The sequence below is a fragment of the Mycteria americana genome, chromosome 4, assembly GCF_035582795.1.
Source record: "Mycteria americana isolate JAX WOST 10 ecotype Jacksonville Zoo and Gardens chromosome 4, USCA_MyAme_1.0, whole genome shotgun sequence".
Classification (NCBI taxonomy): Eukaryota; Metazoa; Chordata; class Aves; order Ciconiiformes; family Ciconiidae; genus Mycteria; species Mycteria americana.
The window spans coordinates 88,507,676-88,531,357 of record NC_134368.1 but is presented as its reverse complement, the minus strand read 5'-3'; the positions used below and the strand labels follow the sequence as shown (position 1 = coordinate 88,531,357).

The 23,682-nt window shown below is 39.0% G+C and overlaps 1 protein-coding gene across 16 annotated transcripts in view; it reads right to left on the bottom strand.

The window, feature by feature from the left end:
- CAMK2D (calcium/calmodulin dependent protein kinase II delta) overlaps positions 1–23,682 on the bottom strand; it is a 167,177-nt gene that overhangs the window by 31,857 nt on the left and 111,638 nt on the right. For 11 of the 16 annotated variants that reach the window (XM_075501213.1, XM_075501215.1, XM_075501202.1 and 8 more), the window contains 7 exons: positions 20,912–21,014; positions 13,054–13,137; positions 11,932–12,026; positions 10,252–10,374; positions 9,141–9,224; positions 8,367–8,409; positions 4,249–4,286 (listed from right to left, as the gene is read on the bottom strand). In XM_075501213.1, the coding sequence (XP_075357328.1) occupies positions 4,249–4,286; positions 8,367–8,409; positions 9,141–9,224; positions 10,252–10,374; positions 11,932–12,026; positions 13,054–13,137; positions 20,912–21,014 (570 nt within the window). The remainder of the gene's footprint in view (positions 1–4,248; positions 4,287–8,366; positions 8,410–9,140; positions 9,225–10,251; positions 10,375–11,931; positions 12,027–13,053; positions 13,138–20,911; positions 21,015–23,682) is intronic. The other 5 variants (XM_075501214.1, XM_075501216.1, XM_075501201.1 and 2 more) reach the window with 1 other exon arrangement.

Below are 23,682 nucleotides of genomic sequence, written 5' to 3'. Positions count from 1 at the left end.
GATTTGTTTTATTTTGGTACCGGGTGGCAGCTGACTTGTTGATGGCAGGAATTAAGCCTGCAGCTGAACTGACTCTTACTTAGGCTATGCCTAGATTATGGAAATGTCAACAGGATTTGCATTAATTAATTAGAGACCGCAAATTTCCTTATCTTAACCAGCATTTAACTGGCTTTGAAGAATATAAAGCAGTCTCGTTAGTTAATGTCAGGGAACATTATTTTGACACTAAATGTTATTTAGTAATATTTGTGATAGGAACCATTCTCCCATATAGAATAAAAATAATTTTCTTTGATTTAAAATCAAAGTTCACAGTGCTCTACAGCAGGAGGATGAGAAACAGGGGTTTTTTTAACCATGGTCTTTTACAGAAATTGTCATTAAGAAAAAATATGAGTCATTATTGAGTTCCAAGTGTTTAGTTTATGCCCCAACTTGGCCTAGTTATTGTCAAATAAATTTCATTTATCTATTCACAATTGCAGCCGTAAGTTGCAGGGGTGTCTGAACTCAAGACAGAGAGAGAATAAATACCTTCGTGCATAAAGTCATTCATGGGGAGACGTAAGTATTAGCGAGTATTTTATATATCAACTAACTTGCTTCGAGATTTCTGGGACTGTGAGATGGGCAAAACCTGAACTCCTTACTCAGGAAAAAACTTTAAAAAAACCCCCAACCACTCCAATAAATGAAAGTTCTACAGGAGAATTGTGGAATAGTGAGAACACGTACAACACTGCTTGATGGCATACTAAATCTTCTAAAACAAGAGAAAAATCACATATCAAGTTGTGTAACTACAAGTTCGTATTTTTACGACAGTGTAGTCATCAAGAGACTACAAATAAAAAGGCCCTAATAAAAGGCAGACAGACATAAAGCAAAAACATGAGGAAAGAAATGAAGATTTCACCAGATTTCATACAGTCCGATTCAGTAGTAGCTTAATACAAAAAAGAAAGTGATATGCCAAACGAATGCCTGTTGTTGAATACGTAATGAAAACGGGTTAATCGAATTTCAATTCCAATTTTGCCTGAGTAAGGAGAGCAGGCTTGGGTCCATACTCCCTTGGTGAAAGTCCTATAAAAATAAACAATATCCATTACAGCTACTGCTGAAAACTGCAGGAAATATATTCAAAACTTCTTAGTAAGGTATCGAGAATACAGCATTCATTAGTCAAAGCAGAAAGAGATAATGTAATTCAAAATACAGTTATTTTTCTTCTGTGTAAACAGAACTTGGTAAAACCCTGTGAAACTTAGAGAGAAAACAGCAATAAGCCTGTACACGTTCTCTCTCTCATAGAACATATACATGTGCTTTTATTAATATATGAACACACATGGTGTATTTTGCATAGATTTTTAACAGCAAAGGGAAACGATTCCAAAAGGAGTAAAATATTTTCATATGAAACAGTTATTCTGAAGGTGAAGTATGCTTAAGTGGTGACCTTCTCTTTGTTGCGAAGAAGGAAAACTTTTATCCTAATGCATCGCTTGTCAAAAGCCACTCTCTTAGGTCTGACAGTAGTGCAGGACACACACACACAAACGCTCCAAACAGCTGGGCGTGACTGTAGAATCGTTATTGGTCTGTTTTCAGTGTAGTATAAAAATATTTTAAGAAACAAACCCTGCATCTTGGGACTTAAACCTTTCACATGGTACTTCTGTAACAAAAAGTTAAAGCACGCTTCCACGTTTGGGATACTAGAAATATCCCCACCGTACCTTTCTGGTGACCCTCATTTGGGCGCTGCTACCACTGATCCTCTGTCACTGAAATTCCACGTTCACCCCAAGAACAGCCTCTCTACGTCTATAACTACATGTCTGCTCACACCTGAGCAGCAATTCTTGCTTTTCAAGGAGAGTTGTACTTCCCAGTGAAAGGTGGGGATGAGGGATATTTGCCTTCTCTCCACCGGCAGCAGCAACGGAAGCTGGCTGGGACGTCACAGCTGATCACCATGAACACCTCAAAAGTCAGGTTCAAAAGCGTAATAAACAGGCACAGAGTGAGTTGCTGTGTGGGATCACGGAAGCCAAATGAACGCAAGACTGTAGAGGAGGTTGAGGAGGAAGAGAAGTTACTGAGACTGACTGTCAGCTGGGACATCTGGTGACAAAGCCCTGAGCTGTGAAGGATGTTAGCTGGGACACTGTGGTACGGGAAGGCTGTGAAATGGGTTTTTTTTGCTCCTGAGCATTTAGCATGGCATCTTGGTCTACAGTGGCTCGATTAAAGCGATACTATTTCACTGTGCAATGTGGTCTGTGTTACACTTTACGATATTAATACTATTAGCTTTTAAAATAAGGAGGTTTTAAAAATTAATAGATTGTTGTAAGATTACTATTTTGTCACTATTTTTATTGACTAAGGACAGCTGCATTGGCCAATGTTACATCTACTTTTTCGGTTTTGTATGTCCCCAGGTTAAAAAAAATAAAAAACTTGCTTGAAAGAACTGCAGAACAATTCACTGTGGATGGCATACAGCAACTGCAGGCTTAAAATTCACAAGGTTGTACTTTAAGGTCTTGCAGCTTCTCACAGCACGTTAACAAAACTAAATGCAACTGTTTGATTTCTAAGTGTGAACGATTCACAGGAGGAAAAAAAATCTGTCGATAAAGATCCTCACCATCATCTGAACACTCGAACTGGACTTCCTTTTCTGAATTGACCAGTCAGAGAGAAAGGAAAAGAAGAAAATGTGACTGGTTGGATTTGAAGTATCAATGCATGGAGTACAGTATATTTCTGTTTTGGCTTTTTTTTTTTTTTTTTTAAGAAAAAGACAGCTTAAGCTGTAGGAAGGGGTGGAAAAATGCTATGGAGTATATAGCATCTCAATAACAGAAATGACAAAAATAGACTTCCCCAGACGTAAATTTACTCCCTTTGCTCCACATGACCATGCAGACAAACAGCAGACACATAAAATGTGCTGAAAACCAAAGTATCAAATCCCAATAAGTGTAATTTAGGCAAAATTTTGGCAACAATTGTTTCCGATATTATAATCAAAATTGAGATATAACAAATACCATCGTAGACCTGTAGGAGGAATGATATTTAAAAAGGAAAAGCTGGTCAGAGAGAGTACATAAAATTTATATATTCCACAATGAAACACGTTAAGGGTTTTCCACAGGAATGACAGAATAGTACTGAACGTGTGCTTCTCCATAGAACTAGGATATCTACTACTTGGCAGTGAGAAGCATTGAAATCGTAGTGTACTCACTTCATTTTAAGTCAGTCTCATGATTTTTTTGATAGGAAAAGTGTGCGTATGTGGGAGAACAGGAACAAATATACTATGAATCTGGTATTTAAGTATACAATGTTTTGTTGAAGCAAAAAGTTTAAGATTAAATAGAAAATTAAAATTCAGGTCAAACACACACTTCTGAGTAAACACACAGAGCACAGAAGAATATCTTTTGAATCATATAATGAAAGCTTGAGGCACTTATTTTAGTCTTCAGGAGTCCTCCGAGAAAAGAAATAAAATATTTTTCATTGCTGAGTGATATATATATTTTTTTTCTGGCTGTTTTTCAAAGTATTTATCCAGAACGTTCATTTGTGAAGCATCTCTCCTCCTGCAGGATCTGGTGACATGAGAATAGGAGCTCTAAATCATGTATGAAAGCTGCCAAAATGTTCCCTTCTTAGCAAGGTCTGTTAGTCAGGATGAGCTGATTTGTTGAGATAGTAAACCCCTCAAGTTCTGCCAAATATAGCAAGTACATCTGGCAGAATACACTTCATGTGGAGCCAAGCCTACCAGTAAACTTTTGGTCTTCCATGAAATCTAATGAAAAGTCAAGGGGAAACACGGAGGCAATAGAGCTGCAGATAAACACTCATACCTAAAAACCTAACATGCCCACCACCAAACCATTATTTATATTTATAAGCTAGTTAATAACACTGAGTCATTAATTACACAATCATCCTTCATTAAAATAGCAAGAAAAGCATTTTCTCCAGTAGTTTTCTATCTTCCACTTATTAAAATGCTTGTTTTTCAAATATGGCTTTGATTTCATTTTTTAAGCTTCACCTACTAACTTTAATCACTGCAAATACATGGTAAGAAGCACATATTAACAAATTCTATAAAGGAAACAAATAACAATAATAAATTCTAAAAACTGGCAGAAGTTACAGATAGGTGGTGACTAATAAAACGTATTTTAAAGCACGTGTTTAACCTACCTTAACTCCATCCGGCTTTTTCAGTAAACTCTTGGCTGCTGTAAAACGAGACAAATAATTTCAGTGTCAGGTGGTTACCACTGAGGTCAACCAGCTGCGCAGCAAACCCCCATTGCCTCCCAGCTGCAGATACATTTTCAGCTTTTATTTCCTCCTTTTGTTGCTCTGAGTATAGTAAACGAAATATTTCAGAACCTACAAATACTTAAGATGATCATACAGCTCTTTCTCCATTGATTGAAGCTGTAGGCTAATTGTACTTATACAAGGAGAGACCTCCTTGGGTGGCACAGAGGAAACGGAAGCAGGGTGAGTGTAAAATAAGCAGCTTTGGATACGTTCATTTCTTCAACGGCAATATGTTTAAAATTGTTGATGGGGATAGTTTGCTACGACTATGAAAAAAGTACTGTTCTGATGGCAGGGACTTTGATCAGGTGTTTGTGAAGCCCACTGGCATCTTCATGATGCTATTAATATGACGGTGACATAAAATCACCAATATCAGATGAATAAGGTACCTAAAGAGCACAGTGGGGTACAATACTGTCTATTCCACCTAACGACAAGTAAACTGGGTTTTGAAAATGCGCCTCTGAGCACTGGTTCTTTGGGGATTTCCCACCGTGACAGCATCAGTCACCTTGCGTGAAAAGTCAGGAAAGTTGCAACTAAGAAAGGAAGAACAATCTACTAGCGAAGCGGTGTTTTGGAGGAGTGCTTCCTAGGAGTTAATAATAACAAATGGTTGGCGCTGCTTCAACTTCTCATGAAGAAAACCTCGTATTTTCTGAATCATGATGCACACTGACCAAATTTCTTCAAAGCGGTGGGGACTGTTGGGCACAATTTCCCTTGCCATAACGTTATCCATGTGTTAGGCTTTAAATTCCACCACTTAAAACTGGCACCAAGAACGGGGCCAAATCATTCCAAATTACTAAATCTGGAGGGCTAATGTACAAAGCAGCACACCGCAGCTCTGAACCTGAAAACATTTACAGCAGAAATACATGCCGGGTGACCTACTAAATTCAAATAAACTATTCACTAAGGCGTAAATGCTTCATGAGTCACTGCCAAAAACTTGAAGAATAATAAATTACAAAGCAAGCCTGGCGTCTTTTGGTTTTGTTGTTGTTTATCACCCAGTCTTCCTATCAGAAAGTGTATCAGGGCTTAGGTTGTAAGAAAGCGCTGTTCTATATAGGCTGTTTTGCGTATATAGAAGTAGGAAGCCTTTTTGAAAGGGAAATGCTGCAGCTAACAATCTAACAGTCTGGCATAATCAAAGGGAGACAGTCCCGACATGGAGCTCCCATCATTACCGGCATCCTTCTCTTTAAAACAACAACAAAAAAATCCCAATTGGACCTTACAAGCCTAAGGTTGCTCAAACTACCTGAGGATATTGGAGTTATTGAGGATGTGGTTTAAACTTGAAGTTAATTTTTGTATTTGTGGCTTAGTCTCCGGCTCCATCTGCGTTAAGTGCTCATTTAGCTCTGGTTCAGAGTCTGGAAAATGTAAGATCACCTCGGAAACTGTACAGAAAGAACTGATGTCCATTATTGTGTTGTTTACATTAAAAAAACTGGAAAGTGAAGCCAGGTTCATGTTCATAATTTGATTATTATATCAGCCCTCCAAATGCAGCTTATTAATTATGGACATCAGCCAACCCTACCATTAAAACTCTCACAAGGCCCATGATTGACAACTAAAATGAACAAAAATAAATCTGCCTGTATTATGCCACAGGACCACCGCATGTTTTTATTTACGAAAACATGTAAATTAATATTGAAAATAAATTGTTTGACATATATTTTTGAGATAGGATACATCCTGTTGCAATGTGTGCTTACAGGACGCAGTACAACATGGCCTTAGATTTTCCACTAGCACGAATATTGTGAGCACTCCATTCACTTCAGAAATTCATTTAGGGAAAGAGAAGGGGAAGAGCTATTTCTAAAACCTAAGGCCAAAAAACCCAGAAGTTCATTGCTTTCAAAGCCTCTTTTGTACCGTTAGCCCTTACAAAAAATGGGAATACATAAATTAATTCTTATAGGCTGTTGTTCACAACAAACTAGGTCCTTTTGCTAAATTTGTGCATAAAACTTCTGAGTTCTTTTAATGCTTAACAAACATTACGTGTTATATGTAAACAATTCAATGAAAGCCAGTAAAATGAGGGCACCAAAAGCAATAACTACAAGTACTGTGTTTATGGCATCGCCAGCGTGTCCTTCGAAATGTGCCTAGTATGGATTATTATGCAGTATTTTATGTGATAGGACATATTCCATACTCAACTGCCTTTGTTGGTTTTGGCTTGGAATGTATTTTTAATAACATTTTGATGCATCTTTCTTTAAGCACAGATACTGCATACAAATCAAGTATTTAAAGAACTTGCAGTAGCAAAGCAATTAGCATATTCTAAATTAAGCCCACAATGAAAGATTTCTTGCAACTACAAGCAATAGCTATAAATAAAACCTAAGGCAGCGCTAATAGGCCAGAAAGCAGACTGAAAAGAAATGGTGTTGTGACAACATGGAGAAATTAAAGTGATTTAGGACAAACAGCAATTTTGATTAGAAGAGAAAAAGGATGTTCCTTTCACATGCTGAGGGTCTTACCTCACAAGAAATACACATTCCACATAAAAGGAAGAAAGAAAAAGGAAAATAAAACACTTTTATAACCACATCGTTATGGACAAATGACCTTCAAAAGCATGCTTTGCAATGAAATGCAATGAATAAACAACTTGAAAGAATAAAATGTCGTCAAGGAAAAATATGGGTCATTATGGTGTAAACCAGAGATGATAGGTGAAAAAAATCCAAAACAAAGCCAAAAACCCTGTTTGCTTTTCATGCTGAAATACTATATTAAAATTACTTCAGCTTTTTTTGGTTCATGAAAGTTGAGATTGACCCTTACATATATAGATGGTGACAGTTATGAAAAGTGATGAGAAATGGTATATTTGTTTGATATTTCATAATAATTCATTTTTACAAGATATGCAGCCTACAGCGTTCCCACCTTTAAAATGAATTGGCAGATACTGGCAATTCATTAAGCATTAACCCAATGTAATTTACATAAATGTAGTCTTCTGTGTTATAGGTGTGTACTAAATATATGAACTTAACTAAGAAAGAAATTGTATTTCAAGTACTATGCAAATTGAACAAGTTGTTCTTGCATTCATGATTATGTAATTTATTTTGGATGATTCAGTGCTTATTAGTACTCAAAACATGCCCAAAGCACTATCATGTTTTTGTCTGTAAATTAATTTACGTTACACTCCAACAGTTACATCACAGAGTAGGAGGATATGTAAGCTTACTGATTTTTAAATTTGCCGTTCTTTTTCACTATTCACTTGAAATCTCAAATGGCAAAATGAAAAATTCAGCATAGCATCAAAATTTTGGCAATACTACTGTTGAGGACAATTCTAACTCTACTAACAGCAAACTTATTTTAGCTTTTGCTATTAAAATTTGTTTAGTATAAAGATCTAAATCTCCAGGGATATCACTACAAAATTATATCATAAAGAGGAAACATCTCTTGTTATATCAAGCTAGGCATTGGAAGAGAAGGAAAAGAAGGACTCATTTTACTACGTTTCTTACTCCTTAGCAAAGCAATAAAGAATTAACGTGGTTTTGTTGTTTTTTTTTTAATACAGGATGCAACAGAATCCTGGAATGACATTTCAGGTATATAAAAATAAGTGAGTTTTCAAATGTTGTTTGGTGCTACTTATGCATGTGGAGCTATACGCATGATTTTCAATTTTCCTCCACCAAAATAGACAGGAAAATACTGTCTATCTTTTGATAGATAACACTAAAAAAAGTGAAGAGAAGGAACTCACATTCTACTGAAAAATTACACTAACCGTCATCTACAAGAGATTCTATTTGGCCCAAATAGTTTAAATTCTCTTGTTTGCTTCTGCAAAGGAAACAACTTCAGATATACCATATTTAGATGCTTCTGTACTAATAAATCCTAATTAGATCTTAGTCATGACAGCCATCAAAACATACAGACCATATTAATCTGGAGCTCAATGAACATACCTGAGAAATTTCTGGTAGCCAGCATAGTTGTCAAAATGGCCCCCTGTGTACACATACATTTTCTCAAATTAGCATCACACTTGTGTAAAATTCTGAATGTGAACACGACACAACAAAAAGGAAAACACATGTGTAAATTACATCAATTACTAAATTAACCCTGAAAGAATGGATTGTCTGTGCATCACCTATCATACGTGATGCCGTGAGCGCATAAATTGTAATTTAATCTTAATTACACACCTGTCAGCAATCCTGATAATCTGAAATATTTACCAATCGTGAGTGCGTAATGCACAAACCATGAGTACTCACAGGCACCGTAATTATCAGCAAAATACATAGCTGAATGTGAAATAGACTTTACTAATGTGCTTCAATTATTTTTTAGGTAGGAAGAGGAGTTTATTTGTAACGTGCTAATTAGAAAAGTTCACATCTGCAAAGTTATCCTGTCTGGTCAGGAGAAAACAAAGGATCATCTAAATAACCTTAAGAATAACCTTAATTCTAAAAGAATAACCTGGTTTCCTAACAATTAGATGATTGTTATTATTTTGAATCCAACAAAATTATGCTATGTTCTATTCACTGTCATGAAAAGTTTAAGATCCTTATGCCAAAAGCTGATCATCTATCAAATAGTTCATTTAAGCATAATATTCCAGAAAAAAATTGCTTACGGTCCATTTGTTTTACACATGGAACACAAGGCAACATTCTTTTATCTTTCCAAAATTAGCTACTCATCCTTGCAGAAGTTTTCATTCTTACCTTTAGTTTTCTTCTTGCATTGAATTTCTTCAAGCAATCTACAGTCTCTTGTCTGTGCATCATAGAGGCAACAGTAGAACGTTGCTAAGAGAAGAAGAAAAGAATCATTTTAACGCACCCAGCCAGACGTCTAACATTTTATTTACTCTACAACATACATATTACAATCCACGTGGTCCAAAACTTGGGCCTTTAATTTCTACCCTGTCTGACTATGCCTTTGTCCAGGTTTCTACACATTTGGGAAACTTCCAAATCAACAAAACCAAGGTCTCATTTTACTCAGCCTTCTCCATGCGCAAAGTCCTCTTGAAAGAAACAGGGACTAAGAAAAACACAAAGTCTTAGAACTTGGGTTACTCACTAGAAACACAATCGAAGTAATACACTGAATTATGGTTTTGGAAAACATGTTTTAAAACAAGAAGGAAAGTTTTCTTTAGCATTAGTGATATTAGGTGAGGTACAGCAGCAGGAAATATTTCAGAGAAAATTCAGTGGTACCCGCATTTTCCCTGTAACTCAACTTTTTATTTGCACCACGATTTTAAAGGCAAGATAGTGCAGCCTACTGGAATGAGTAAAGAGCTGGGAACCAGCTATATGTCTCACTGTGACTTTTAAAGTATCAGCCCAGCCTACCTGCGAAGCCAAAGTGTAGAATGTACTGAGAATTGGAAAGTATTCCTGGATCCAGTAACAGGCAGGCAGCCTTAAAAAGTCCCTTAATTGCCTGCCTTTACATTTCATGCTTATCATAATGGTTATAGGGAAATGAAGATGTAAAACATTATCTAACTCAGAGTTACTTTCTTGTACTTTTTTTTTCTCTGAGAATTTAAAATAATGCTCTAATTTTGGCAGTGAACTTCTGCACCACAAAGTCAAGGCAAAGGAGTTCATTTCTGCAAAAATCTTATCCCAGGCCGAGACCTCGATAAATGACACTATTGACTGTATCTGTATAATTACAATTTTACACTCCCCTAGTTACATAGCTGCACGAGTAAGGACAAAAATTATCCTCTAAATATCTTCACTATATGCTGAAGTAAACCACAAGCTGATTTGTCTGCCAAATGATGCTGTTAAATCTGTGGAAATTACTTACACAGATCCATGGATGCTTTAGTGCTTCTGATGCTGTGATACGTTTTGCTGGGTTGATGGTAAGCATTTTGTTGATAAGGTCTTTTGCTTCAGGAGTCACTGTATCCCATTCTGGTGAGGGAAACTTAAGAAAAAAGTACATATAGGTATATTACCTTGTACAATCTTTACACGATTTTACCTAAGGATTTCTATCGATACTGTTTCTGTAACATTAATTGCTAGTACAACCAATCAGTTTTAAGGAAAAAAATGCAGTTGGCTACAATTACAAAAGTTTGAATTAGGCAGTTTTGTAAATAATGTTTTTCCTCCTTTACTATTTTGACCTTTTAGTTATTTGTTTCAAATGCACAGCATTTCTATATTTACAGTAACATGATGCCAGTTGAAATTCATAGCATAAAATAACAATGGCAGACAGAATTACAAATTCCAAACATCTGAGAGGCATATGGTCATACAGCACTTAATACAGTCCTAGTTTATCTTTTAATAAAGACAAAAATGTTAAGCACTATTATTCAAACTCCTTGTTTGCTTTCTTTCAACATAAATCTTAATGCTAACTGTATAGTTATGGTATATAAATCTAACTAGTTAGGAATTTAACACCTCCCTGCCCAGCAAAATATTTATACATGCGCTCAAAGTGTCTGCTCAAATGTAAATGGAATGAAAAAAACCTCATGTGTTAAACTGCTTTTGTGAACAGACCTTAACCTTGAGGATTTTGTGTTTTCCACTATTAAAAATATTTATTCTTAGACAATAGGAATTTGATATTATCTAGGCACAGTACGTCACAAGTATGTATTACGTATGTAATAGTAATAGTTCAGCCTCTGCACTTCCACATTTCTTGCCTGCTCAGCTGAAATCGTAATTCCCCACTGTCACCCTGTTTGTTACTGTATGATTACTTGTTCACCGGGAAGAAGACTTGGCAGACCCTAAGTTTATTTTCACTAAAAGACCATAGCATAACAAGTCCCTTTTCAGTCATCGCTGTCCAGGACTGGATTCAAATAAGAGCTTAAAAATTATACAGTTCTGTCTTTTCCTCTTCCTCATTCACAAATTACTTAAATCTGAGGACCAACAGCCTTCTGTTTAATATGATATAAACAGATGATGCTGCAAAATTCATAATGTCACCAAATCATCGGTTCTTACTTTCCAACAGTGGTAATGCTTTTTGTTGGAATACACATAGTGAATGAAACTATTCCTTTTGAAAAGCTCTACAGCAGCTTGTATTTCCAAAAGTGGGCAATACAACAGCATCAAGGTGTATATTTAGGAAGCTTAAGACTTCTTAAAAACAATTTAGAATAACTGATTGGTTGAGGTGATAAACCACAAGGAAAAACACAGGCCCTTGGGGGTTCACAGAGGTCTGAGCAGGCTTCTCAGGATAACATAAGCTTGCATGATTTATACAAGGACCAGACAATGAAAGCTTGGAGCCATAGGGAAATCAGATTTAAATTAGCATAGGATCTCCCAATCCCAATAAGGTTCATGTTACTAAAGCAACATTTACTATACTGAGTGGCTCATAAAGATAACCGATACAAAAAAAATTTAGGAAATAATTCTAATTTCACTTTTCACTCTAGAAAACTCCTCTTTAGAGGTACATTTATAAATAACTGAATAGACAGAGTATGATACATACATCATAAGCACCAGCCTTGATCTGCTGGTAAAGCCTGTGCTGGTCTTCATCCCAGAAAGGAGGATATCCCACCAGGAGGATATACAGAATGACACCTGCGGAAAAGTCACAGTAGTATTAAGTGATTTCAAGAAACAAACCCCAGAAATTCATTTCGCACCTGACAACCATGTAAAACAAATGGCTCAAAAGTATTATCCCAGCTACTAAAAAATACTGCTTATTCATACTGGAGAAAATAGTACATGTAGGGTTCACCAGATAACCTCCTGTGCAGAGCGTGGGCAGTAATGAGTATCTGACACAACACCAGATCAGGAACACTGAAAATGTCTAGCTAGCTGGAGAAATAATTTTCAATGACCATGGACGTGCTAGGAAAATACATTTTTTACCTCTGGTTTTATCATGGCTTGCACTGGTGTCTGTAAGATTGTGTTTTAACTAATCTCACCCAAAGAAAATTTGGGCAACTCAATTTGTCTGTATAAATATATGGTCAATAGGAAATGAAGAAGTCCATCTGCTAGTCTTACAGAGATGATTCACTATGACTAAAGAAAAGTGCTTTCATAAATACAAGCAAATAAGCGTGGGTAGAAGTAAAATAAGGAAACCACCAGTTGTTCTCAGCTAGGTAGCTGCCACTTGCCAGTACCCTAAACTGCACTGTTTCAAGAACTGCATGATAAAGTAATTGCCCTGTACTCCAGTTCACAAAACATTTAGTTTCACAGTTTAAAACTGCAGTTCTAGTATATTGGTCAGATCAGATTTTAGGGCTGCTTGTGAACCAAAACTAAGGCCCAGCTCATGGGACGTATTGTTATGTTTTTTAACTAGTTAGGCATCATGTGCCTGCAGCTATTTTTTTAATACTTTATGAAAGCGTGTTGTGTAGACATGGCCAAGAATGCCATGATAACACACCTTCAGAAATAATTAAAAAAAAATGAAGCTGGTAGAATAACAAAAAATCCAACGACCTCTTCTAAAAATTAATATTGAATTTTACTAAGCACATATTATCTGATGCAGAATATAATGTATTCTGGACACCACCTCCCTCCCTCAAAATACTTTACAGTGGACTGAATATCATCTTTCAGAATAATTTCTTACCACATGCCCACATATCCACAGGTTTTCCATAAGGATCTTTTCGTAACACCTCTGGAGAAAGGTATCCTGGAGTACCAGCAAAGCCTGTCAAAAGGCAAGGCAACTATTCTCAAAAGCTCTGCAAAAATCAAGCGATTCCCATCTCAGCGCACAAGACACAGGACATTATTTCCCAAGCCACTGATGACTAACTGCTTCATTTTGAACTTTTCTTTTTATGGTGAATCACCTAGAAGTAACAATAACGGGAACGCTTATGCAGACTTGGCACATCCCTTTCTGCCACCACATCTGGTAGAGTCGAGAGGACAGCAAAAAGCCGGCTGGTTACCCATCTACACTAGCACTCCAGATTCAACAGAGGTGTCAAGGATCTGGTGACGGTGCAACAGGGGAAGGTTTCCAGAAAGATTACAAGATAGCTGATGAAATTTCATGCACGACTTCTGCATGTATGGAGACATCCAGTAGTGAGGTGCAAATACATTTGGCTCAGGGTCAAGGTCAAAAAAGTTAGCAGAGGAGGAGGAGTGTGGGAAACATTATCTGAGCGAGCACCTTGGAGATACAGAAAGACAGAAAATGTACACCACGCATGCCAAAGACTTTTTTTTTTTTTTAATTGTTAGCCTAATTTAGTCTGTTTTAAAATAGCCCCAAACTATAAAATTAAGACTGTAAACATGACTTGCATGGGATTTCTGGGAGTCCATCAGCTGTCAGCTGTGAAGACTGTTACCGCACACAGAGCACTTCCACTGACATTTATGGGGAACTAATTAACAAAACAGAGGGGCAGCTAAGCTACAGTATCGGAACTACAAGGAGCACTTAAAGAGCCCTATTCAGTCTTATGGGAGGGCAGATTTCTGAGTAAACAACACGTAGGGCTAGATCTAAGAAAACCTCACGTATGGGGAGACCTCTCATTTAGAAGAAAAAAAGAAAGTAAAAACACTGTTCCAGTTTCTTCACACAGAAGTGGAAATTCAATTCAGCCAGTGCCAGATGGTGGCAAATTAAATGTTCAGAGATGTTCAGGATTAGCTTTCACAAGAGCACAACTGGCTATTACTCAGTATGAAGACCACCAGCTTAGGGCTCAGCCTTTGTACAGCCTTTGCTATTTGTATTTCACGCAGCTCCTTCTAATACCATCTTTCCACTGTAAAACTCATTTTTGTGAAGTCATTCCACTCTTGGAAACCTCCTTACGAAAGTTCACAAAAAGCACCTCTGAGATAATCTAGCCTTTAAAATGTCTATGTTCTTCATTTTTATTCATTACCAGCAGCGCTGCTTTCTCTTAGGAGAAATGCAAAATGTAGGTATAAATGTAGACTTTTCTTAGGACACTGTAATTGATAAAAACTTAATGACCAGTAACATTCTGTACCATTTCAGTTAGTATGTCTGTTCTTCCAAGCATCTTTGCCAAAAATAAATGCTTGGGAATTCTTGAAAGGTGAGAATTTGGTGGCTTTCATGAAGCACCACGTCATGTCTGAAATACCACACGGGATTCCGCAAAACTTATGAGAGACGGTGATAATGTATAAAGCTTACAGCTACAGAAAACGGAAGCCTTTGCCCTGCAGCCGGCAATTATTTTAGGGTGGGAGGAGGAAATGAAGGAACACATTCTGTATATTCTACTGAGAATATAGCTAAAATATTTTCATGACAAATAAGCTTGTTTTTTGCAGTCTCCTGATATGAGAGCTATGAATTGTTAGAGTGTACTATCATACAGGAAACACATCTTAAGCGCCTTTAAGAAGCTGAAAAATATATGTTCTAAGTAGCTTTAAATAGAGTGATGTTTCATATCTCTTCTTGGCTGTAGTGCCCTACATTAACATTTTTGTTCATTTTAAAGGGGAAGTAAAGTTGTCTCGACTGTCAAACTTACCATAGCTCCATAAACATTACTGTGCACCACTTGAAAATAAACTTTAAGGCAAAAATAAATACAGTACTTAGCTAACTTTATCTCTTGATGACGATACAGAATGGATCTAAACAGAAATAATTGGTATGGTTTTAGTACGTATTCTGAAGTTGTGTAAAGCAGCAAACACAGAGTACCAGTCATGATTTCAGTGAAAAAGAAATAACGTCCTGAAATTCTTAACTGTTATTTACCAGGTAATTCTATACCTGGTCAGAGGGATCCCAATACGAGTGTGTACTTTTGAGAAAACTATTGCTAAGAGTAGTAATTACTTTAGCTAAAACAACTCGCAAAGCTGGAAACTGATTGTGACTGTACAGTGTTCTAGAAAAGACTGCATCACCTTGTACTCCTGTCATCATATGATTTAAAGAAGTATCCAGAGGCCCAAGACAAATGCCGTGCTTTGTTGAGTTCAGTTGGTGCACGGGTACACGAGATGGCATGTTACTCAGCCTAAATAGCTTATAGTCTCAAAACCCTCTTACGCAGAGATTACATACATACTTAACTTCATAAACGGTGTGCACGTCTCGAGTCAAACCTGGATTGAAGGTTTACTATAATCCCACAATATAAACTTAAATTACAGAATCACAGAATCGTATAGGTTGGAAAAGACCTTGAAGATCATCGAGTCCAACCGTAAACCTAACCCTACCAAGACCACCACTACACCATGTCCCTGAGCACCTCATCCAAACGTCCTTTAAATACCTCCAGGGATGGCGACTCAACCACTTCCCTGGGCAGCCTGTTCCAATGCTTGATAACCCTTTCGGTGAAGCAAAATTTCCTAATATCCAGTCTAAACCTCCCCTGGCACAACTTGAGGCCATTTCCTCTCGTCCTATCGCTTGTTACCTGGGAGAAGAGACCGACCCCCACCTCTCTACAGCCTCCTTTCAGGCAGTTGCAGAGAGCGATGAGGTCTCCCCTCAGCCTCCTTTTCTCCAGGCTAAACAGTCCCAGCTCCCTCAGCCACTCCTCATCAGCCTTGTGCTCCAGACCCTTCACCAGCTTCATTGCCCTTCTCTGGAGATGTTCCAGCCCCCCAATGTCTCTCTTGTAGTGGGGGGCCCAACACTGAACACAGGATTCGAGGTGCAGCCTCACCAGTGCCGAGTACAGGGGCACGATCACTTCCCTAGTCCTGCTGGCCACACTATTCCTGATACAAGCCAGGATGCCATTGGCTTTCTTGGCCACCTGGGCACACTGCTGGCTCATATTCAGGCGGCTGTCAGCCAGCACCCCCAGGTCCTTTTCCGCCAGGCAGCTTTCCAGCCACTCTTCCCCAAGCCTGTAGCGTTGCATGGGGGTGTTGTGGCCCAAGTGCAGGACCCAACACTTGGCCGTGTTAAACCTCAAACAATTGACCTTGGCCCATCGATCCAGCCTGTCCAGGTCCCTCTGTAGAGCCTTCCTACCCTCAAGCAGATCAATACTCCCACACAACTTGGTGTCATCTGCAAACTTACTGAGGGTGCACTCGATCCCCTCATCCACATCACTGGTAAAGACATTAAACAGGACTGGCCCCAACACAGAGCCCTGGGGAACACCACTTGTGACCGGCCGCCAACTGGAGTAAACTCCATTCACCACCACTCTTCGGGCCCAGCCATCCAGCCAGTTCTTTACCCAGCGAAGAGTACACCCATCCAAGCCATGAGCAGCCAGCTTCTCCAGGAGAATGCTGTGGGAAACCGTGTCAAAGGCTTTACTGAAGTCAAGACAGACAACATCCACAGCCTTCCCCTCATCCACTAGGCGGGTCACCTTGTCATAGAAGGAGATCAGGTTGGTGAAGCAGGACCTGCCTTTCCTAAACCCATGCTGGCTGGGCTTGATCCCTTGGTTATCCTGTACATGCTGTGTGATGGCACTAAGGATGATCTGCTCCATCAGCTTTCCCGGTACCGAGGTCAGGCTGACAGGCCTGTAGTTCCCCGGGTCCTCCTTCCGGCCCTTCTTGAAGACGGGCGTCACATTAGCTAATCTCCAGTCAGGAGGGACCTCCCCAGTTAGCCAGGACTGCTGGTAAATGATGGAAAGGGGCTTGGTGAGCACATCTGCCAGCTCCTTCAGTACTCTCGGGTGGATCTCATCAGGCCCCATAGACTTGTGTGTGTCTAAGTGGTGTAGCAGGTCACTAACCATTTCCCCCTGCATTATGGGGGCTCCATTCTGGTCCCCGTCCCTATCTTCCAACTCCAGGGGCTGGGTACCCAGAGAACAATTGGCCCTGCTATTAAAGACTGAGGCAAAGAAGGCATTAAGTACCTCAGCCTTAGCACCACTCATGCAAGATTCCAAAATAAAATGGCAGAACAAACCATGTTAGTTTAAACAGCGCAAGTTGTACATCTTTGCTACCGTACCTCCCTTTGACTCAAGAATAAAAATTCAAACGAGCAGTCTGGTGAGAAGATACGGAGAAGGTGGCAGCAAGGGGCAAGAGCAAGCAGCTCAGAGTAAGTACAGGGCAGTAGCCACCTCTTCCCGCACAGCTGGATCCAAAAGACTAACTGTATACAGCCTAAATTTAACGTGACTAGCAAACTAATTCAGTGAAGCTACTGACTTAATCTAAGATGAGATGCAACTAGGACTAAATCTAGCTACCAGTGAGTTAACTGCGGTCCTTCCACTGACTTCAGCGAGGGGCAATGAGTCACCTGCCCGGGTGAGTCAGTGGAGCTCGCCTGACGCCTTGCCAGTACATTAAACACCTGCTAGCAGGGCGGGGTGTTTCAACATTTTCTACAAACAGGCAAGGAACAGGTTTGTTTTACAAACATGCAAACCAGGAAAGTATTTGGTTGTATCCAAACACACAGATCTAGCCAGTTTCCTGCTGAGGCGTAGCCATGGTTTAAGCATAAAAGTGACCATCACACCACAGGACTACACTCAAAAAAAGAGGGGGGTGGGTGGGTTTAAAAAAAAGGACAAAAAAGAAGGAGAAAAATAAAAAAAAGGAAAAAAGAAAAAAGACAAAAGACAAAAGACAAAAGGAAAAAGGAAAAAGGGAAAAAGAGAAAAAGAGAAAAAGGGAAAAAATAAAAAAGAGAAGCATACTGATGCAGAGCTATAATTAGAATCACAGCACACCATGAGTCACTAAGTGCTGCAGAATCCAGTGGAAAGCAGAAAAATCTTCTGGAAGGAAGCAAGAAAAAGTTCAAAACGTCAAGCACATCGGAGTTTACGTTTTGCCTTGTTAAAGCAGTCACAAGACGACGAAGGAAGGCACTCAGACCATTACTGAAGGTTTTGCAGGGGAAGTTCCAGAAAAGGTACAGAACCCACTAGCCTTATGAATACCACAAATTAAAAAAAAAAAAAAAAAAAGACCCACATTAGACTACTTTCTATTATCTTGCTGCCAGCTTACCTCTTCCTCACGTACATATTTTGAAGACCTTCTCTGTTCAATCTCCTTTCTACCAAGTTCAGCATGGCAGTCCTCATGATGCTATGAGTCTAAACCAAGCACTTCACAAGAACCAAATGACCAAAAAATAAAGTGCAAGATTTTACAGGGAATTGCAACCTCCTGTGCATCGTCTGCATCCGTACAGATGTACCATCTAGAGAATATATCCCTGAAGTCAAGTTCATTCTGCTGATTCTTTTCTTGAGATGCTTCCTGTTTACCAGATGTTTTTGTCGTTATAACAAATCACTTCGTGTTTTGTCTTATTTCTATTCCACTCCTTTTGTACTGGTCTATTTGTTAATGTGCAAGAGCAATCTCCTCTGTCTTTTGTGGATTACTGAAATCCATTTATATAAAGGCTGGGATTTAAAACAACAGGCTAGCTTATAAAGCTACCAGCATATGTCCAACGGTACTGCCTCTGCATCCACATGTAGTTATATCCCAAATTTCAAACGCTCAGTCTTTCAACCCACTGCCTGAACAAAATCCTTTGTGCTTTTACTCTAGGCTTTGACAGCAAGCTCACAATCACTTTGTTCAATTTTAAACTGCACTTTCTAGTTCCTCTAAGTGAGAATAGGTAGCTGCTATAAATATTTTATTCTGTATTTTTTCCTCCTGGGATTTACAATACATTTTGTCCTGTGCTTCACATCTGTTCAAAGAGGGTGCTATGCAAGATAGATGCATCACATTTGTACATGTCCTATTATTTAAAATGACCAGTATTAAATCTTTTCCACCAGTTTCCTTTGGGCATCTGTTAATGGTAACAAACAATCTGCAATCAGCAATTTTTTTAAATTAACAAAAAAAAAAGGAATAGTTTAGTGGAACTGGAGAGAAGTGCATAATATTTAACTCACTACCCCCCATCCTCTTCTCACAACCTGAAGCGGAGCGCTGTACAGGACACGTAAGATACATTGCAGGTATCGATTCTGGAGACCTGGTTTACACCGTCAATTGCCACCGTTAGGAGGGCAGATACCCTCCCTTTCCAACATTTCATGAGCAGGTCTGAAGCACAGAATGTGCTCTCTTCTGCTGGTCACACGCACACACGGAGTTTGCTTCCACACTCCCATACATCTTTGTCACCTTCGCCATCAAGCAAGCATACTCTTCATCCCTTCCAGATAAAGATAATGTTTTCAAAATCACTAAAGTGGCTAAGAAACTCCAGTCCCAACTTCAGAAGACTTTTGTAAGCTGTGGATAGACAACCCTTTCCAGACTACTGTGCAAGGTTCCAGATGTTTTTAACCACCCTTCACCTCCCTGGGTTTATGCTCTCCATGATCTACTACATGAGTTGCTTACATATTAATGACTGTACATTTTTAATAAGCCAGCTTACTTTGACCTCAGTGGGTCAAAGAACAGTTTTATGGACAGTTTTACTTGCAGATGTGAAGGGGCAGTCACCTCTAGGACAGCAATATAAACAGCTGGGACAGGTAACTTGTACTGTCACAGCAACATCTGGATGTGGATGACTGTCTGCAGTCTCAGGTACTCAACCCCCTTTTTCTTCTTCCTTCAAGTCACAGTCCAAAGTGCTTCAGAATAAAATTCTCAGGTATTTCCAGTTGACAGACAACTGTTCAGGCAAAATGTTTTGATGTCTGGGAGGTACACTCAGCAGTATTAACCTACAGTTTTACTCCTCAGTCACCCGAGCACCTCTGACTGGAAACCACCCATCTCCCTCCCAGGCTCTACACCCGTATTTCCTTCCTGTAGATACACAAGGGAAAGCGGGGCAGAAGGGGCTTGCCTGCACCTACATCTCAGTCAAACTTACAGGCTGACAAAAGCTAGGACAAGCCAGGAATCAGGAAACCTAAGTTTCAGGGTCAAGAAAGTCAATGGTACTTAGACTACATGCAAAAGGGACGTTTGTAAAGCTACATTTACTAGAAGCATGACCTTAAAAATCCTCTCCCTCCATCCTACCCCGTACCGGTACTGCTGTGCTGGCAAAATCCCCAGTATGAACACAGTTGTGCCAACAGAAGAGACCTTTGCCACTTTACGTCATTTGGTAAGGTGATTCACCTTTGCTAGTGAAGAGGAGGCTATGAGGCAGAGCCACTTCTTGTCTAAGCGAGCTCTGAGATCTGGACACGTAGCCACAGGTCACTTTTGACATGTTGGGGGATTTTTGTTTGTGGTTTTTTTTTTTTTCTTTTCTTTTTTTCTTTCTAAACAAGTAAGGTCTGCTGCCAAGCTCTGTTTAATTCGCTGAGAATTAAAGAGAACATTCTTCCTGGAGAAAAAGGTCTAAAGTGTAGTCAGCTGTAGAGACTGAACTATGAACAAAATATCCCTTAGAGCTACGTATCCCGTAGTCGCACAGCCGCATGTTTTACACTAGGGTGAGAGTTGGGCGGTTTGGGAGGCTTAACGGCTACGCTGACTAAATGGTGAGGAGAAAAAAACAATTTACTTACCAAACCAAGCCTGTTGCTCTCCTTGGACTTCTATAGCCAATCCAAAGTCCGCCAGTTTTACTGCTGCTCCCTTGGATTTGCTAGCTAAAAGTAAGTTCTCAGGCTTTATTCAGAGAGAGAAAAAAATTAAGATGAAAAGATAAGTAAATATATTTTAGACAGGTTTTCACTTTTTCTTTTAGTTATGGTAGTCTGGAAAAGAACAAATACTTAGAGGAGTGAAAAAGAGAAAAAAACCCATGCGCTTTCTCCATGAAATTGCAAAAATTGCACTTTCCATTCCCACTTGGAAAGAACCACCAGGCCTGTAAACAGCCTTCATGATCCCGTGACAGCAAGGCTAAGGACAGCGTGCAGATCTACTGGAGAAGGAGGTCGGCCAGAATGGCCGTATGGAACTGTGACACCTTTTTGCGTGCCAAGACAATTCAGAGACTCCTAAGAGCTCGCTAGCGGAAAAAATGCTGCAGAAAAACCCCAAAAGACACGTATTCTTTGATTACTAGTCTAACCTACGCAGTTTGCAGGATTAGGCATCTATAACTGTCAAACATAAATATGTTTTGCATGACAGCTTAACAATAACAGATATATTATTATATTTGTATTTAGAGGGCAGGTGTATTTACATTGCAAATCTTTCAGCAAAAACAGCATGCCCACGTTTGCACTTGCAGAGAACCTGTTATGAATAACAATCTATGCTTGCAAAAGTTTCCACTTTGCGGGGTTTTTTTTAAGGTATGTTGGTCACATCTGAAATCAAATGCTACAGTACACTCGCACAATTAAAAGTAAAGGATTTGAACATAATGGCGTTCATTCAACTGTTCATAATGCATCCTTTTAACTTCATTTAGCAAATACATCAAATGCAAATTGTCCAAAGATAACTTTATTCTATGAACCTTAACTTTATTTTTTAAAAAATAACTTACAAAATACTGTAGAATTCAACAGATTTTTTCAGAGAACTGTGACCTCTACAGTATTTTCTTGCCATTTCTTTCTTTTCTATCATCTCCATTATTTTTAAAGAAGGTTTTGTTCTACATTTACATAATGACAAAACCTCACTTTCAAGGGTATGGCTGTGACTCTCCCAGAAGCATTTTTTGTAGTGATCTATCACAAGGGAATTCACTACATCCACTCTGGCACTGGGGACCCAATCCTGCAAACTCTTAAACACCTATTTCATTTTAAACCCAGCAGCACTCCTATAGGCTTCCAAGGGACTATTTATGTGATTACAGTTAATCCCATGCAGGTACTGAGCCTGGAAACAATTAAGATCATAAGCTTCTTTCAGCAAAGGCTATCTTTAATACATCTGTCAAGTATGCAGCAAAATACGCTCGAGCCTAATCAAGACCTCAACCACTGTGATACTTCTATTAATTAACAACACAACTGGCCCTGACAAGCTCTTTAGTCTAAAGGTGGTTTTTTCCCTCTCACCAAACTGTAAAGGGACATTTTTTTAGCAACGTACAAACACCATTCCCTCGCTCGTCCCTTTGTTGCTATGTCATACAAAAGACAGTATTACAAACCTTTCATCAATAGTTACTTGATGAAGCTTCTGTTTCCACATTTTCAAAAACTAAGGTCTCTCAGAATAAAATACAATCTTTATATTCACTTACTTTATCAGTAACCACTTCAACTACCTTATATCAAACACTGACGGAATAGCTGAGGGCTCTTCTCTAGGTTCATCAACGCTGATTTAAGCAATGTCACGCTGCTTGTCATTTAACTACACTAATTTCAACATATAGTCACGTAGTTCTGGAAGGTTTCCTATCGGAGTGAGAGAAGTTTACAGTAATTACTTCCTGGAATGCACTTCTTATATAAACCTCGTACAGCAACGGATGATCCTATTTGGTTGTGACTTTCTTGGCTGAAACGCAAGCGCTAACCTACCAAGCGCATACCACTTCGCAACATGTGATTCCATTCAAAATAGTACTTTTGCGTTCGCTGCTGCTGGGTTTTTTTGGTTGGGTTTTTCTTCCCCCCCCCCGGATTTTTTTTTTTTTAAATTCCATTACACGTCTTTACCCTGCCAATCCAAGTGCTCTGCCGAAATACCGTTGTCATAGGTGAGTACTTTTCAACAGAAGCTGAAGCAGATTTCCTGATTTACTCCTACGCCAAAGACAACAGCCTTTAGGGCGACGTTGTGTGGGACTATGTGCTTAAACAACATGCAGCTGTCACTTCAGGATGACGAGACACATACTAGCTAATTATCATGCATGAACTTAGAATGACTGCAATTACTTGGAAAACATTAACAGCCCGGCGTGGGCCACTCAGGACTCCTACTTTGGATTCAATAGTGTCACCCTGTGTGACCGGTAGACTGGCTGCAGTCAAGCATGTAGAACGGCAGTCTGAACTGCTAAAATTACTTACAAATACATTAACATGATTTGTGCCTTATTTTTTCCAAAGGTCTTTAATTCTTAGAGATCAAGTACTTAGGCCTCTGTGTATTTTTCCTCGAATATAACTAGAGCATCTGCTTTTTTGTTTGTTTGTTTGTTTTTAATTGAACTTCAACGGGGAATGCAAGAGGGTCATAATCATAGAGTTCCACAAAAGCAGCAATGCTGCTGACTGCCAAGAACTCCAATTCCTACACGGAAGGGCACTTTTACCATCTGTTAAAGACAGACTGCCAATAACGTTATTTTTTTCTGGATCCAGGATCCACCACCATTCTGACCTACACCAAGGATTACAAACAGAGCAGCCAC